Source organism: Podarcis filfolensis, assembly GCF_964270895.1.
Source record: "Podarcis filfolensis genome assembly, chromosome: 7".
NCBI classification, from domain to species: Eukaryota; Metazoa; Chordata; class Lepidosauria; order Squamata; family Lacertidae; genus Podarcis; species Podarcis filfolensis.
In genome coordinates this window covers 84,334,502-84,350,022 of record NC_139603.1, presented here as the reverse complement: position 1 = coordinate 84,350,022, position 15,521 = coordinate 84,334,502, and the positions used below count along the sequence as shown (strand labels likewise).

The following is a 15,521-nucleotide window of genomic DNA, read 5'->3' as shown; positions in this document are numbered from 1 at the left end:
ACCCTCGTACCTACAGGACTGCCTCTCCTGGTATGTCCCACAGAGGAACTTATGATCTTCAAACGAAAACATCTTGGAGGTCCCAGGCCACAGAGAGGTTAGGCTGGCCTCAACCAGAGCCAGGGCTTTTTCAGCTGTGGCTCCGATCTGGTGAAATGCTCTGCCACAAGAGACTAGGGCCCTGCGGGACTTGACATCTTTCCGCAGTGCCTGCAAGATGGAGCTGTTCCACCAGGCCTTTGGCCAGGGCACAGCCTCACTCCCTCCTTTGGCAATCTTCACAGAACTCTAGCCCAATGGTTGCCATCAATTTGATTTGAATTAATTTTATGATGAAATGATTTTAGAATGTTGTATTATTTTATTGTTGTTAGCCGCCCTGAGCCCAGCTTCAGCTGGGGAGGGCGGGATATAAATAAAAATCTATTATTATTATTATTATTATTATTATTATTATTATTATTATTATGTGCATCCCACACAGATCATGTTCGCAACCCGAGTGTCCACTGTATTTTCTTAATCGTAGCATTTGTATTAAAGCTTTTTTTGGAACAAGCTGGGATGGCCATAGCTCTCTCAAGTATTTGGAGTGCAGATGCATGTCCTGGATTGAGAATTGGGACCTTATGATGTCAGGGTGAATCATACTATGGAAGGAAAGTCATGTCCCTTATACCGTTTCCCTCCTATGTGATTGCAAGGAGAAGCCAGCACTCACCTCTCCACTGGGACAGGAATTTGCTGACTCTGTGACCATCTCCCCCTTCTCTTTCTTGGGTGACCCTTTCAACTCTGCCTCTTCACTGCCATCTGCTTGATTTGCTGACAGGCATTTAGCTAAGTCGACTTGATTTACTTGCAGACAAACCTGTGCCGGGGGTAACTTTTCAAGCTGAAGCAGCCATCCTTCTTCTGAGTCATGCTGTGCCGTGCTGCAGCCTGGCCTTCCACCCTTCAGAATTAAAAAAAGGGAAGACAGGCGCCTGACCTGATAGAGCTGATGAGAGAAGAAGAGGCCTGTGGCTCGTGCTGTTAATCTCTGGGAGGCGACTGTAGTCTCGGCTAGGGCAGGAGCATGATTCCTTTTACACTTATTTTAAACTTTATTCACATATGCTGGTGTGGTCCAGTGCATAGCAATAAGGCTAGAGGCAGCCAGGCAACATTTTTTGCTGCAGGAAATCGATCTGCTCTTTTTGGCTTTCAGCTGCTCCTTTTGCAGTTGCATATGCTCAAAATTAGCTTATTTATTGTTACATTCACAGGTATCGTATGTTTCTGTGGATGCATATTGCTGCATGACACCCCAATCTCTGAGTAGTGTGAGATTCCAGGGGTTCATGTTTCCTTTTGCAAATGAGGCACAGCAGAGACTATGGTCTCTTTGCAATAATGTTTATGTGCACATATATACAACCTGAGCCTGTGATTGAGGGGTTAACAGCATTAAGGATCTTGTTTCTCCCATAGGTGCAGCCTTGGATTCAAGCAGAAATCAATCATACCCCGACCTTCTTCCTAGCTTGCTGCCTTTACAAACCTGCAACCTTTCCGCCCTTTAGATCACATCACAGCCAACTCTAAACATCTGCCTGAAACTCTGGCTTTGTCTTCTAACTAACTTCAAAATGAGGAGAGGTGTCACCCATTTGCCATCTGGCACAGAGCCCCCTCTCCTTAGCTTTCTTAATGGGTCATCACCGTTCCTTTGTTTTCTTAATGGCTCACCTCTCATGAGGAAGCTTACATGGTTTATATTTTAACACTCCAATCCTTGATTAAATTCTAACACTTACTAGGTCCAGGAATTTAGGGGAGTCTGGCACCCCCAAACTCATAACAACATTTTGGTCATAGTAACACTGTACCACGGCATTTGTGGTCTTGAGGCTCCACCAACTATTGTGGCAGTGAAGAAAGCCCCCACTTAATGAGCGGAAAATGCCATGAAGATTTTACCAAGTTGTCTATAATGTTGTATAACAGATTTGAGCTTTCTTTGGATGCAGTTGCTGCAGTTCTGGAACACTCCTCCAGGTAGATCTTGTGGGGCCCTTCTTTCAAAATTTGCCTCACATTTTTGTTCTGTTGCAGTCTTTTTCAGTGTTCATTTTGTTGATTGACCTTTGTTGTTTTTACTGATGTTAACTGTACACTGCTTCGGGTGCAGATGAGTAGAAAGGTGGTCTGTAAACAAAATGAAATAAACATAAATGATGGTAGATATTCAGCAGTAACAGATCCCCTACTTGCAAAGTCAGTTTTAGAAAAGATTTGATGGCAACCTTCATTATTTCCCCTCATGGAAAGAGAAGTTAATGGGGAGTGGAGTCATTTTCTGGGTGTGTATATAATATGCCGAACTCTAATTTAGAGAACTGGATGCACTGTTTGCAGTATTTACTAATGGGTTTGCTTAGGCCTAATCTGTCAATTTTGGTTTCTTCCAGTTTCTCATTTTCCCAGCCTTACTTTTATTTTTCCACCTACATTACTGCGTGGATTTTTTTAAGTCGTGAAAATTCACCAGCATTTTAGTGTGAATTTTCTCCAATATACACATTTTTTTATTTTAAAAAATGCAGCTTTGCCTAATACAATAATTGTTGCAAACCATTTGCCCTAATACAATGCATAAACTGCAAATCAATGCAGAAATAAGATTAACTGAAGACTGGGAAAAGGAGAAACAGAAAGAGACCCAAACTGACATGTTCATTCCTACCTCCGACCATGACAGTATTAGCTGCTACTGAAAGGGTTTGTCTGCTACCATGACTGAAGATGATGGGGTAACCTGAGTCAAGTGCAGCTTAGACGCTTCAGATACACAGTTTACATACAATTGCCTTTAAGTGTCTAGTACAACTGAGCTAAGGAAAATTCAGCATGCTGAAAGGATTACTGGAGTTATTCCTAAGATCTACATCACTTTTTGCCACCATTTCCCTGGAGGAAAAGCAGTTTGTGTGTTACCTCAGTCATGACCATACCCTCCCCCTCCTAATACGTCTGTTTTAAGTTTCAGATGCAATTATTCCTCTGTCGTTATCTGCCATCTCAGGCTGCAGCCAGCATAAGAAATGTCTGAGTCATAAGGGTTTGGCATAGTTCACCCCCCTTCCACCCCCAGCTTTATGCTGTTGTCAAAAGGAGAGATTGCCCCACGAAGGAAGGTGAATTTCCATTACCATGGCATGACGATGAAGAATGCTTGTGAAGCTTCTTCCATTCCGGTTTTGAATAGCAGTGTGGGTCCCATATTGCCTGAAAAAGTGAATTCAAAGGGAAGCGAAATCAGCAGCACACAATTTGCATTCAGATCCTGCAAATGGAGGAGGAGGAGATCTTGGCATGGATTTATTGCTGCGGCTGCTGTTGCTACCACTAGTTAACAGATCACTTTTCACTACTATTGCTGTGATATAGCAATATCATATTGCTATGATACAGCAATATCAGGCAGGTGGTTCTTGCCTGTTTGAAGGAGGCAGTGATAAGACCACTTCTCAAGAAACCATCCATAGATTCTGAGAACCTAAGTAATTACTGGTCAGCTGCCAGCCTCCCTTTTGGGGGTAAGGTACTTGAGTGGGTGGCCATTGACCAAATCCAGATCTTGGAGGAGACTGATCTTCTAGATCCATTTCAATCGGGGTTTCAGCCTGGCTTTGGCACAGAAACGGTCATGGTCGCCTTATATGATGACCTCTGTCAGAAGAGAGACAGGGGCAATGTGTCCCTGTTAATCCTCCTTGACCTCTCAGTGGCTTTCAATACCATCAACAATGGTATACTTCTGGAGCAGCTGTCCCATTTGTGGGTGAGCAGAGCTGTTTTGCAGTGATTCCAGTTCTACTTGGATGGTTGTCTTCAGTGGGTGATGCTTGGGGAGTGTTTTTGGGCACCATGAGTCTTTCAGTGATGACACACAGCTCTATTTCTCCTTTACTGAAGACATGTGTAGGGCATTTGGAATGGTACAGAGGAAGATTTAGGGCAGGACAACTTGTACCACCATGCTGGGTGTTGAGCCTAGCAGGGGAAAGCAGGGCATTGCAACTATGACGTAGTGAATTGAACCGAACAGAAGGTGAGAAGTAGAGTATGTGAGCTGATTTTTGGGCTTGCGCAGGGTGCTACTGAAATGTGAAAGACCAAAGTCCATCTGTGATGGGTAGCTCCACCTAGGAGCAGCCACCCCTCCTTCCCTCCCTCCCTGGTCACTCACCTGTTTTTGTCTTTTGCTTCTCCAGGTTATGGGCATGCTGCCCCAGGAACAAATGCTGGAAAGGCTTTCTGCATGTGCTACGCTGCCCTGGGCATCCCGTTGACCCTGGTCATGTTCCAGAGCCTTGGCGAACGCATGAACACCTTTGTCAAGTACCTTTTGCAGCGGATGAAAAGGTGCTGCAGGATGAGGAGCACTGATGTCTCCATGGAGAACATGGTGGCCGTCGGATTCTTTTCGTGCATAGGGACCCTCTGCATAGGAGCAGCGGCCTTCTCCCACTGCGAGGAGTGGAGCTTTTTCCAGGCCTTCTACTACTGCTTTATAACATTGACTACAATAGGGTTTGGAGACTACGTGGCCCTTCAGACGAAAGGAGCCCTCCAGAGGAAGCCGCTCTACGTGGCCTTTAGCTTTATGTACATCCTAGTAGGGTTGACAGTCATTGGGGCATTCCTCAATCTGGTTGTTCTCAGGTTGTTCATGAACATCGAGGAAGAGAGGCGGGAGGCTGAGGAACGTGCCTCCCAGGCAGGGAACCGTAACAGCATGATCATCCACATCCAAGAAGATTCCCAGCATGGGCGGCCGAGGTACAAAGCCGAGGTGACGGACCTCCAGTCGGATTGCTCCTGCATGTGCTACAGGTCCCACGAATACACCAGCCGGGTTGTGTCCCACCAAAACTCCTTCAGCTCCAAGTTGAACCTCCAGTACTTTCACTCTATCTCCTACAAGATAGAGGAGATCTCGCCAAGCACATTAAAAAACAGCCTTTTCCCATCTCCTGTAAGCTCCATCTCTCCTGGCTTGAACAGCTTCACAGACAGCCACAGGCTGATGAGACGGCGGAAGTCCATCTGAAGTCCTTTGTCCTTGGGGTTTTTGATCTTTTATTCCTAAGATTGGTATTTTTTTTTAAAGGAATTCCTCGTGTAAGTCAGAGCGAGGCTAAGATTAATCAAGGAAATCAAACAAAGGAACAGACATCCTTCCTCTGAGACACAGCTCTGGAGCAAAGTATGCCTTACATTTACGTCCCCGCCCCTCGGTAGTCTGAAGATTCGAGGTGATGGGAAGTGGGTATCCAAATTCCAAAGTTGCACATATTAGCTGGGAGCTTTCAATGTGCCCTGGGGCACTTTTTGACCTAATGAACTCTTTTCCTTCACAAGCAGGTCACTCTGTGTGTGTGTGAGTGAGTGAGAGAGCACGAGTGTGCCTGTGTGTGGCGTGTCTGGGTTAGGGTATAGGTGCACACGCACAATTCCACTACCAGTGCCATGTGACTAACAAAGTATATATCAAAGCATCAGGTATTGGTTTTGTTTTCTTTCGATTCTTCCTTTGAAGAACTTGTATTCTGGCCTGCTTTTTGGCTTCCAAAACATGGCAGGGGCTGCGGGAACGGGAAAAAGCTGCTATTCTCTTTTGTTCCGTTTGCTGAGTCAAGCATGCACCATAAACGGTCAATATACCAAGTGTATCATGGTGATTTTAATTTTTTTTTTAAATGCTAGATTTTATTAGATGTTTTGTTTCCAGGAAGGTTTAAGGCAGGAAAGAAGGATTGCTTTTGCTTGCCAGATCAAATCCTTCCAAAAAAACCCCCCCAAACATATATTTTTTAAAAAATCTACAGCATGCATTTTGTAGAACTGGTATGCATTAAGACAATACAAGAGGAAAACAAAACCCTTGAAAAGATAGGATTAATACTCTAAAGCAAATAATATGGTTTTAAAATGAGTTTCTTTTAATTCTTTGTTATTGTTCCAACTATATGCCACAACACAGAGGGTTTTTCTTTTCTGAGGGGGGAATCGTTGGAACTGAAGAGTATCTATTTTATTATTTCTTATTTATACAGTTTTGTATAAAATTAAAGTTTATGTTATCATGTGCTTGTGTGTGTGTGTGTGTGTGAGTGAGAGAGCCTGAATGTGTGTACGTGTGCAGCATCAGATGCATGCATAGGAATTATATTTTTGGGAATGCTTGGACAAGGATGGTATACAGAGGTGGGTGTATTCCCCCCTTTTTCTTATATAAAAAAACAGGGCATTCCTTGTTTTAAATTATTATTATAATAAAAGATCGTCTCTAAATGCTTTTGATTTGTAAATAACGGAAAGCCTTGGTTGGCCTCAGGAAGGATTCAAGAGAGAGTGTCTCATGCTTTGACCTTCTGGGAACGTTTAAACCCTGACAATCTTTTGCTGAGCGAATGTGTTCAATTGAGGCAACTGCGGGTGTCAATACTTGCTCTGCTTTGACCCTTTGAATGATTGCACTGGAATTGAGTTGCTTTAGCGACTTGAGAGCAGCTCTTCGAACCATTTTGTTCAAGGAATACAAGATCTAGGAAGCACTGGCTTAATGGTGAGGCGTACTTGCAGTCCAGAAATTCCAAAACAGTTGAAAACAGCTAGGGTTATCCAGAGAAATGGGCTCATTTAGAATGGAAAAGCTTATTTGAGCGCTAAGTACCCCATGACATGAAGAAGCTTGCCTGTTGCTGTCTCTGCAAGAGTCCCTGTTCTGGCTTGGCTTCCTTCCAGCCAATCAGCCTCATTTTTGTGAGATGGGAATTCTGCTGTATGTCTGCACTGGGTCTGCGAAGGGATCATTCAGTTGCTCCCAACGCAACTGTGCTTTTCATCTGCCCAATGGCCATTCTGTGTTTTGTGCCTGTGTTTGAACCATTATGTAACAATCCAGTTTATCCTATCGCATTACATATCAGCACCAGAGCAAGGGAGGGAGGGATTTAGTTTGCTCAGGGCATGGTTAAAATGTTTTTGACAGAGCAAGCTGCAAAGCAGCGATGAGACATGCCCTAACGAAGCAAGGCAAGCAGAAGGCTAATATGATGCTGTGATTTTCTGAGGGTTGCAATGGCCTCAGCAAAAGGCTTTCACAAGGCTTCAGGCTCTGGAGTTTTCTATATTGGTTCATCTTTCTCACTTGGTAAATATAGAGATCTGAAGGCCTAGTATTCATCCCTTCCATTTCTTGTACCCTCTGGCGCAGTGTAAGGGGAAATTGTAAAATTGCAGAACGAGGGGTGAAGTGAAATAAACAATACACTTATGATGACATGTTTATTTTTGAGAATGGGGAAACTATCTCCATTGTACAATATCAGGGCCGAGGAACTGTTGGCCACAGGGACCTTGACATGTAGCCTGCAGACAGCTAGAGTTCAATTATGCTTTAAAAAAACAGCCTCCATTGGTGTCAGCGGAAGCTGATTTTTAAGCCTATTTGCCAGGCAGGAGGGAATTTTGTTTGATGGGAAGGGAGACACAGCTGAGGAGGTTAGAGGTAACCTGTGTTCTGTTGTCACTCCCCAACCACACCCCCAAATTACTTCACCACCACACCTCTTACAAAACAGCTTGGTGGCTGAGGACCTGTAAGCACATGCAAGAGTTGTTATTGTGGTTATTTTCTAGGCAGGAAAAGTGCTTTATTCTGGTGAACTTACTTCCGAATTTAAAGCAATTGCTTGCACATTCTCTTTTTTGAAAAAAACAATAATTTTTTCTTGAGTTTTTAAGTTGGTCATTCATATAGATATTCCATTCGTTCTTCAACATGTATTTTCTTATACACAAATATAAACCAAAAATATAATAATTATTCTTCGCGTGTGACTTCCCTCCACCTCATTTCGACTCCTTACTTCTTCCTTATCTTTTAACTGTGTTGTTTTTCCTTGAAAGAGTTATTATTATTGAGGCTAAACATTATTAATTTATTTATATATGACTTAATTGCCAAAGTGGCTTGTAAGTGGTTTTACAAATATAAAACCACTTACAGAATATAAACGCACAGAATGGAGTTACAGATAGGTAGCCGTGTTGGTCTGCCATAGTCAAAACAAAAAAAATATTTTTCCTTCCAGTAGCACCTTAAGGACCAACTAAGTTAGTTCTTGGTATGAGCTTTCGTGTGCATGCACACTTCTTCAGATGCACAGAATGGAGACAAGCAATAAAACAATGCCCCTTCAAAACATTAAATTACACATCCCACAATTAAAATGTGCAATAAACAAGCCCTTTGAAACAGCACAAGAGTTAAAACAGCAATTAAGATGGGGGGTTTAGGTCAGGAGATCAGGGGGATGTGACAACAAGTGTGTTTGCAAGAGCCCGCGGAATGCCAGTGCTGATAGGACCTCTTGCATTTCAGCAGGGTGAGCATTCCACAACACTGAGGCCACCAGCACTACCAAGTGTTGCTTATCTGAGGTGAAAATAGCTTTCTTTCCTGCAGGCTCTGCCCTCTGACACACCAGCTTCTTTTCAGTTGTAGCTTAATGCCAACCAGTAGCACCAAAAAGGATGCATGAAGTGCAATATTGGCCAGAACGAAGTCATTAACTATAATAATAGTAAACATAATACTGCTACAGCCGTACCTCGGGTTAAATATGCTTCAGGTTGAGCATTTTTGGGTTGCGCTCCACGACGATACGGAAGTAACGGAACACGTTACTTCTGGGTTTCGCCGCTCGCGCACGCGCAGACGCTCAAAATGACATCACTCGCAGACATGGGTTGCGTTCACTTCAGGATGCAAACGGGGCTCCGGAATGGATCCCGTTCACATCCAGAGGTGTGGCGATCACACAGGGTCCCCGGACGTTTGACGGTCTATTGATCCCTGTGCCACCACTGTGATTGCTTCCCCGCTGCCACCAACCCATTTCCCTCGGGTACACACAGAGTCCAGACAGTTGTTAACATTAAACCAAATAAACAAGTTTATTTTATAAGCATTAATAAGTTTATGGTTTCAGATACATTTTCTTGTCAGTTTCTTAATCTTAGTTTCTTTACCGGCCTATACCTTCCTAATAACTTCTAATTGATTATCCCAGCTGTCTATCTGACTCCTCTTAACAGATTCTCTCACTCTCTCACATCAAACTATCCCAACCCACAGACTTATCCTCTCTCCTTCTTCTCTAACACCCGACTGAGTCCTCAACAACACTAACTCTGACTCTAACTCCTCCCCTTGGGTTCCCACTGGCCAATCACTTCGCACTCATTTAACCCTTTCCTTATGACCCAGCATGATGTCACCTAGGAGGGCAAATGCCACAAGAGGTACCACTGTATTTTTAATTTGATTGAATGAAATATATTTTATTATATTTATTTCACAAGATTTATAAAACAGCTTAATTTTTTTTTAAAAAACCCCATCTAACTATTTTATGTAAAATAATATAAAACATTCATAAGAAAATATGAATTCTGTGGTAGACATGTGAAAAATCCCTGCTTGGGTGATGATGTAGCTCTGGCCATGGCGATGACTCAATTGACCCGCCCCTGCCCTGCCGCTGTGATATCTCTTGTGAATCACCAGTTTTTCTAGGAATGTTTTGTGCTCTTCTAGAAAGAGAGCAAGAGCCACAGGTGCCTATAAGAGGGAACTGGCCTTGCACCTGGCCCAGGTTTCTTGGTTACCTTCTACCAGAATCCCAGGAGTGCAGAAAACAGCTGATGTTACTTATTTATATTATGTTATTTATAAAATTTCTATACCGCCCTTCATCTGAGAATCACTGGGTAGTATACAATATAAAAATACAAAAATTCATAGCATAATAACAAGCATGAACAATACCCATCCACAGTTGAAAGGGCCATAGATTGTTTAATCAACCAATGGCTTGGTTGAAGAGGAATGTTTTCACTTGGTGCCTAAAGATATGTAATGAATGCATCAGGCAAGTCTCGCTGGGGAGAGCATTCCACAAATGAGGAGCCACCACAGAAGATACCCATTCTTGTGTTGCCATCCTCCGTACCTCTCACAGAGGGGGCACATGAAGAAGGACCAGAGATTATGATTTCAGGGTCCAAGTCAACTGATGTGGGGAGAGGCGGTCCTTGAGGAATTGTGATCCTGAGCTACCTAAGGCTTTATAGGTCAAAACCAGCACTTTGAATTGGGCTCGGAAACTAATTGGCAGCCAGTGCAGTTGGGTCAGGGTCGCTGTATCATGGTCAAACTGTCTTGCCCTGGTGAGCAACCTAGCCACTGAATTCTGTACCAGCTGAAGTTTCCGAACTGTCTTCAGAGGCAGCCCCATGTATGACACATTGCAGTAATCCAACCTAGAGGATACCAGTGTTTGAGTGCATAGGCTCAAGGAGCCATTTCCCTTGTGCGCAGGTTTACACATGCATGTAGTTAGCTTGCCTTCAGTCTTCTTGCATGTGTTGGCAATAATGGATGGTATTCATCAAGAACGTGTCCTCCCTAGGAATCTGTGTGGAGGTTTGGGGGAACTCCTAGAAGAGCTGTAAGGGGTGCACAGGGGGAAAAGGTTCATTAGGCAGGAGTAAATCCTTGCACTGATGCAGCATGCTAGCTGGATGCCAACTTTGACCACCAAGTTTCACTGCGACCATGGCTATATTTCAATCTCATGTCTTAGTGAAACTTGGTTGTTCTAGTCCGATTCTCCTTTTCACTCATTCCTGGGTGGGCACAACATCCAAGATATTTTGCTGCAGGAAGTAAAGGATAATACAGTGTCCATTCTATATACAGTGGTACCTCAGTTTTTGAACGCAATCCATTCTGGAAGACCGTATGACTTCCGAAACGTTTGAAAACTGAAGCATTTACTTCTGAAAAACTCAATACGGAAGCTGCGTGGCACGTTTGACTTCAAAAAAGTGTTTGAAAATCGAAGCAGTTACTTCCAGGTTTTTGGTGTTCGAAAACTGAAACATTTGACTTCTGAGATGTTCGAAAACTGAGGTACCATTGTATAGAAGCTGTGGAAAAGGATGATGTCTTCCACCACTCTTGGAGAAATCAGACTATTTTAAGGGGTGCACACAATTGTGTACTTCAACCGAAGGGGACAGCTGAGCAGGGGGAAGGATGGTGTTGCACCTCATAAGCCCTCATGATCTTCTGCCTGAAGTAACTGCCTCATTATGTCTAATGGTAGGGTGGGATCAGAAATCACAAGGCTGCCCTTTCAAGAATGCTGAATCGCACATCATGACCTAGCTAACTATATATTTGGTAGCTGGAAACATGTGAGATGAGACTGGTTAAGCTTAAAAGAAAGATCAATGAAAGGAACAAGAGATTTAAAAAAGGAAACATTTTCCAACTATTAAAAGCATGGAGGCCAGCGGAAGAATTATGAAGGAAATAGACCAGATCTGAGGTTTATGGCATAATTTTACTTTGTGTAATGTTCTTGCTAATATCCAGGGTCTAATTAAGATATTCATTTAAAGCCTTTTACTAGGGAAATGCAAATAGAAAGGGTCGCTGGAATCTGTCCATTGCACTAATGTTATGGACTTTTTAATGTAGATTTTAATGAGGTTCTGTTGCTGACTGGGATATTACAAAAATTTAAATCCAAGTGTTGCTAATTTCAACAATGTGGAGCACAATGTCATTTCAAGATTTGAAAAGGAAAAGAAACACAGAAGAGGAACTGCCCGTTTTAACAGCATCCTTTTAAAATATCAACATTCTTACTGGAAAATGAGAGGATATAGCGCTCTAGGAGCAGGGTAACAGAGGACAGCAACAGAGATGAGCCGTAGAAAAATTGAATGAAGTTTGAATTCACTATGGAAATCTTTTCTCACTTAGTTTGATTTTTCACAACTAAATTAAAGTCCCCTTCCTCCGAATAGAAGCTGCAAATAATTAAAGTGCAGATAATTAAGACGGATGTGGAATATCACTGCAAGATGGTAGCAGGGACACAAAACCTGATTGTGAATGCAAATGCATGAAATTTGATCAGAAATATTGCTTTGAATGAGCCAATAAGTATTTCATCTCGACTCATTATTCCAATCAGGTATTCTGGTTTACAGCATAACCCAATGAAATATGAAACCATCAGATTACAGAGGATCCATTTGCATTTAAAAACAAACCATATTCCCAGTCCTTGTGGATGTAGTGAAAACTCAGAAATAGCTTTGGGGCTGAATTTGCAAATGGTCTAACAGTGTACTAAAAATAAACAAATGCATGGTGGATCGAAAAAGCCCATTTAGTCCAGCATCCTGTTCTCACAGTGGCTAACCAGATGTCCATGGGATATTCGCAAGCAGGACATGTGCACATAGGTTAGGGAGGAAGTGATAGAGCACATTCTTGGAATGTGGCAGACCCCATATTCAAAACCCTCCCCTGAGTTGCTAGAGCACTGTTGCCTCTCTGAGGAGACAATACCAAAGATGGATAAGCAGCCCGATCTGCTACAAGTCAGGTTCTGATAATGGTGCTAATCAAAGCGTTATTTTACTGACCCTGTATTGGTTGCATTGGACCAACACCATTGTTTGTTTGTTAATTGGCTTGCCATGGTTTGTTACAGCTGGGTGCAGCTGCTCCGGTATGCAAAGAGCATTCATCCAGTCATTTCAATAGAGAGAGTTGATCACTGAATCATTGAATTGTAGAGTTGGAAGGGGAGACGTATTCCTTTGTCTGAATGGATTGGCTGAATCCATGGAAATGAGTGAGGAAGACCAGAAGTGCAGCAGCTCCGCATGAAAACCTGAAGGATTGGCAGAATGAGGTGGATATGTGCGGCACGTAATTGCAACTGTTCATTTTCAGTGGTGTTACCTAGACTTCAGGTCAGGGATGGGGAACCTGTGGCCCTCCAGAAGTTGCTGGATTCCAACGACCATCAGCCGCAACCAGCATGGAGAGTAGTCAGGGATTATGGGAGTTGTGACCCAACCATAGCTGGAGGGTCACAGGTCCCCATTCATGCTTTCCAACCAGAATTGGATTGGTTTATTATATTTATATCTGACCTCTTTTTCCAAAGAGTTCAAAGACAGCATATAAATCCATGCCTTTTCATCTTTACAACAACTCACTTAGGAAGTTTAGACTGAGAGCAAGCAAGCGACTGTGTCAAGACCACTCTGTGAGTTTTATAGCTCAGTGGGTTTCTGAATTTAGGTCATTGATGGCCTAATCCAGTACTCTAATCCAGGGTGTAGTCAATGTTGAGATGTTGAGGACTATAGCTGCCATCATCCATGGCCATTGACCATGCTGGCTGGAGCTAATGGGAGTTGTAATCCATCTGGAGGTATTACAGTGGTGACCCTTGCTTTAACCAGCAGGACACACGGGCTCTCAATAATAATTGGAAACATATTTTATGAGCCTACGTCCAGATCCAAGCCTCCCTCCCTCCCACTCCTCTCCCTCCCTTTTATGGTTGTGATGAATGGATATTGTAATTAACAAAGATCTCACCCCTAGCGCATTTCATTTTTATTTAATTGTCTTGTCAACCTTTCCCCACCTTGCCTACTGATCATGTATGGCATGGTGCTATATGTCAACACCCACAACAGCTTTGCCCCCCACCCCCAAGAAAGGAGAAGACTCCAAACCAAGATTAATAGGTGCAGTCTTTTGGGTAATTAATATTCATCGCGGCAAGCCATGTTGTCTGGGCTCCGTTTGAAAAAGCAGAACCCATCCTGCAGAGTGACGGGATTTATCATTTGCTGGTTCTTTCTGTGAGCAGATTGAGTCGCGGCTCCAGTAATTGAAAATGTGCTCTGAAATGCATCTTTTCCTCCCCTAACTTCTGGTTATACTAGTTTGGTGGCTTTGATAAATACCCTGTTCAGTGTGCAGAAGAGCTTGTGGAAGGGTGTCTACCAGGATCACAGTATCCCAGAAGGGTAGAAGGCAGATTCCTTGTTAAAGAACTGATGTCGCTTGTTTCATGCTTGGCTATTTTTCACCCCTGTTTGTTATCCCCTCTGCACTTTCGAACTGATGCCTTAGCTTGCCCTTTCAGAGGCACATTCAATCAGATGGAACCATTACTGTGTAGCTCTTCTCCCTCTCATTGCACATTAATGAAGAGCATGATGTTGTGGGAAAGAACCCTGGGGAAAGAAAATAGCGCCACTAATTACTGCTGGCAATAGGAATGTGCGGATTGATTTAAAGACAAGAGAGGGAGAGGGGGGACTAAAGTGGAAAGACAATTTGCTCAAAAGGTTGCATGTCCCAGGTTCCTTGTCTCTAAATCAGAGGCTAAAAAGAGGCCCAAGTCAGGATTTGTCCAGCTTTCTCCTCCATTCTTAGAAGCAGTTTCTCTCTGAATACCAGTTTCTGGAATCACAAGTGGGGAGAGTGCAGTTGTTGCACCAAATACCTCTTTGCAGGCTCTGGCTCTCCACTGGGGAATCTGGTTGGCCACTGTGAGAGTAGGATCCTGGACCTGTGGCTTGATCCAGCAGGGACCTTATGCTTCATTTCTTTCAGTTTTTAAATATTATTTTCTGGAGTCTAATCCAGAATGAGGATTGGTTTGTGAGAAAGGGTTTGCATTTCCCCACCCTGTCTCCAGCTCCCCCACGGCTTCAGCACACCCTCCAAGTGTCCCTATTTTCCAGGGACAGTCCCGGATTTACAGAAACTCTTCCAGTTTCTGATTTGATCCTGGAATGTTCCATTGTTGTTGTTTAGTCATTTAGTCGTGTCTGACTCTTCATGACCCCATGGACCAGAGCACGCCAGGCACTCCTGTCTTCCACTGCCTCCCGCAGTTTGGTCAAACTCATGCTGGTAGCTTCGAGAACACTATCCAACCATCTCGTCCTCTGTTGTCCCCTTCTCCTTGTGCCCTCCATCTTTCCCAACATCAGGGTCTTTTCCAGGGAGTCTTCTCTTCTCATGAGGTGGCCAAAGTATTGGAGCCTCAGCTTCACGATCTGTCCTTCCTGTGAGCACTCATTAGGGTGTCCCTATTTTCATCAGAGACATGTTGGTAGGACATTCCTATTTTCATTAGAGGGTATGGAGCTATTCGGCCTCCAAGCTAAGGAGATAAATAACTATACAACTGCTAGAAGACATCTGAAGGCAGCCCTGTATAAGGAAATTTTTTTTTAAAAGTTTAATATTTTATTACGTTTTTATATATGTTGGAAGCCACCCAGAGTGGCTGGAGCAACCCAGTCAGATGGGTGTGGGGTATAAATAATAAAAGTATTGTTGTGGTTGAATAGGATGTCCCTATTTTCATCGGACAAATGTTGGAGGGTATGCTTCAGCTTTCCCTATTAGTCTAAGCTTAAATCTGATATAAACATGATGTCCCTAGCATGGGTGTTTCCCAGCAACTGTCATTCAGAAACATACCTCCACTAGTCACCGGGTATTAGGTGAGCAGTTTCCCAACTTTCTGCCTTCAGGGAATTCTTGTGCATGCCGAAGAGGC

General features: G+C 43.3%; 1 protein-coding gene across 2 annotated transcripts in view; it reads left to right on the top strand.

Moving 5' to 3' along the window:
• KCNK9 (potassium two pore domain channel subfamily K member 9) overlaps positions 1-15,184 on the top strand; it is a 92,600-nt gene extending 77,416 nt beyond the window's left edge. Inside the window, exons 2-4 of one of the 2 annotated variants that reach the window (XM_083622149.1) lie at positions 4,260-8,071; positions 8,215-8,863; positions 9,361-15,184. In XM_083622149.1, the coding sequence (XP_083478275.1) occupies positions 4,260-5,098 (839 nt within the window). In that variant the 3' untranslated portion in view covers positions 5,099-8,071; positions 8,215-8,863; positions 9,361-15,184. Of the gene's footprint in view, positions 1-4,259; positions 8,072-8,214; positions 9,024-9,360 lie in introns of both variants that reach the window. The other variant, XM_083622150.1, reaches the window with a different exon arrangement.
• Positions 15,185-15,521: the final 337 nt, after the last annotated feature.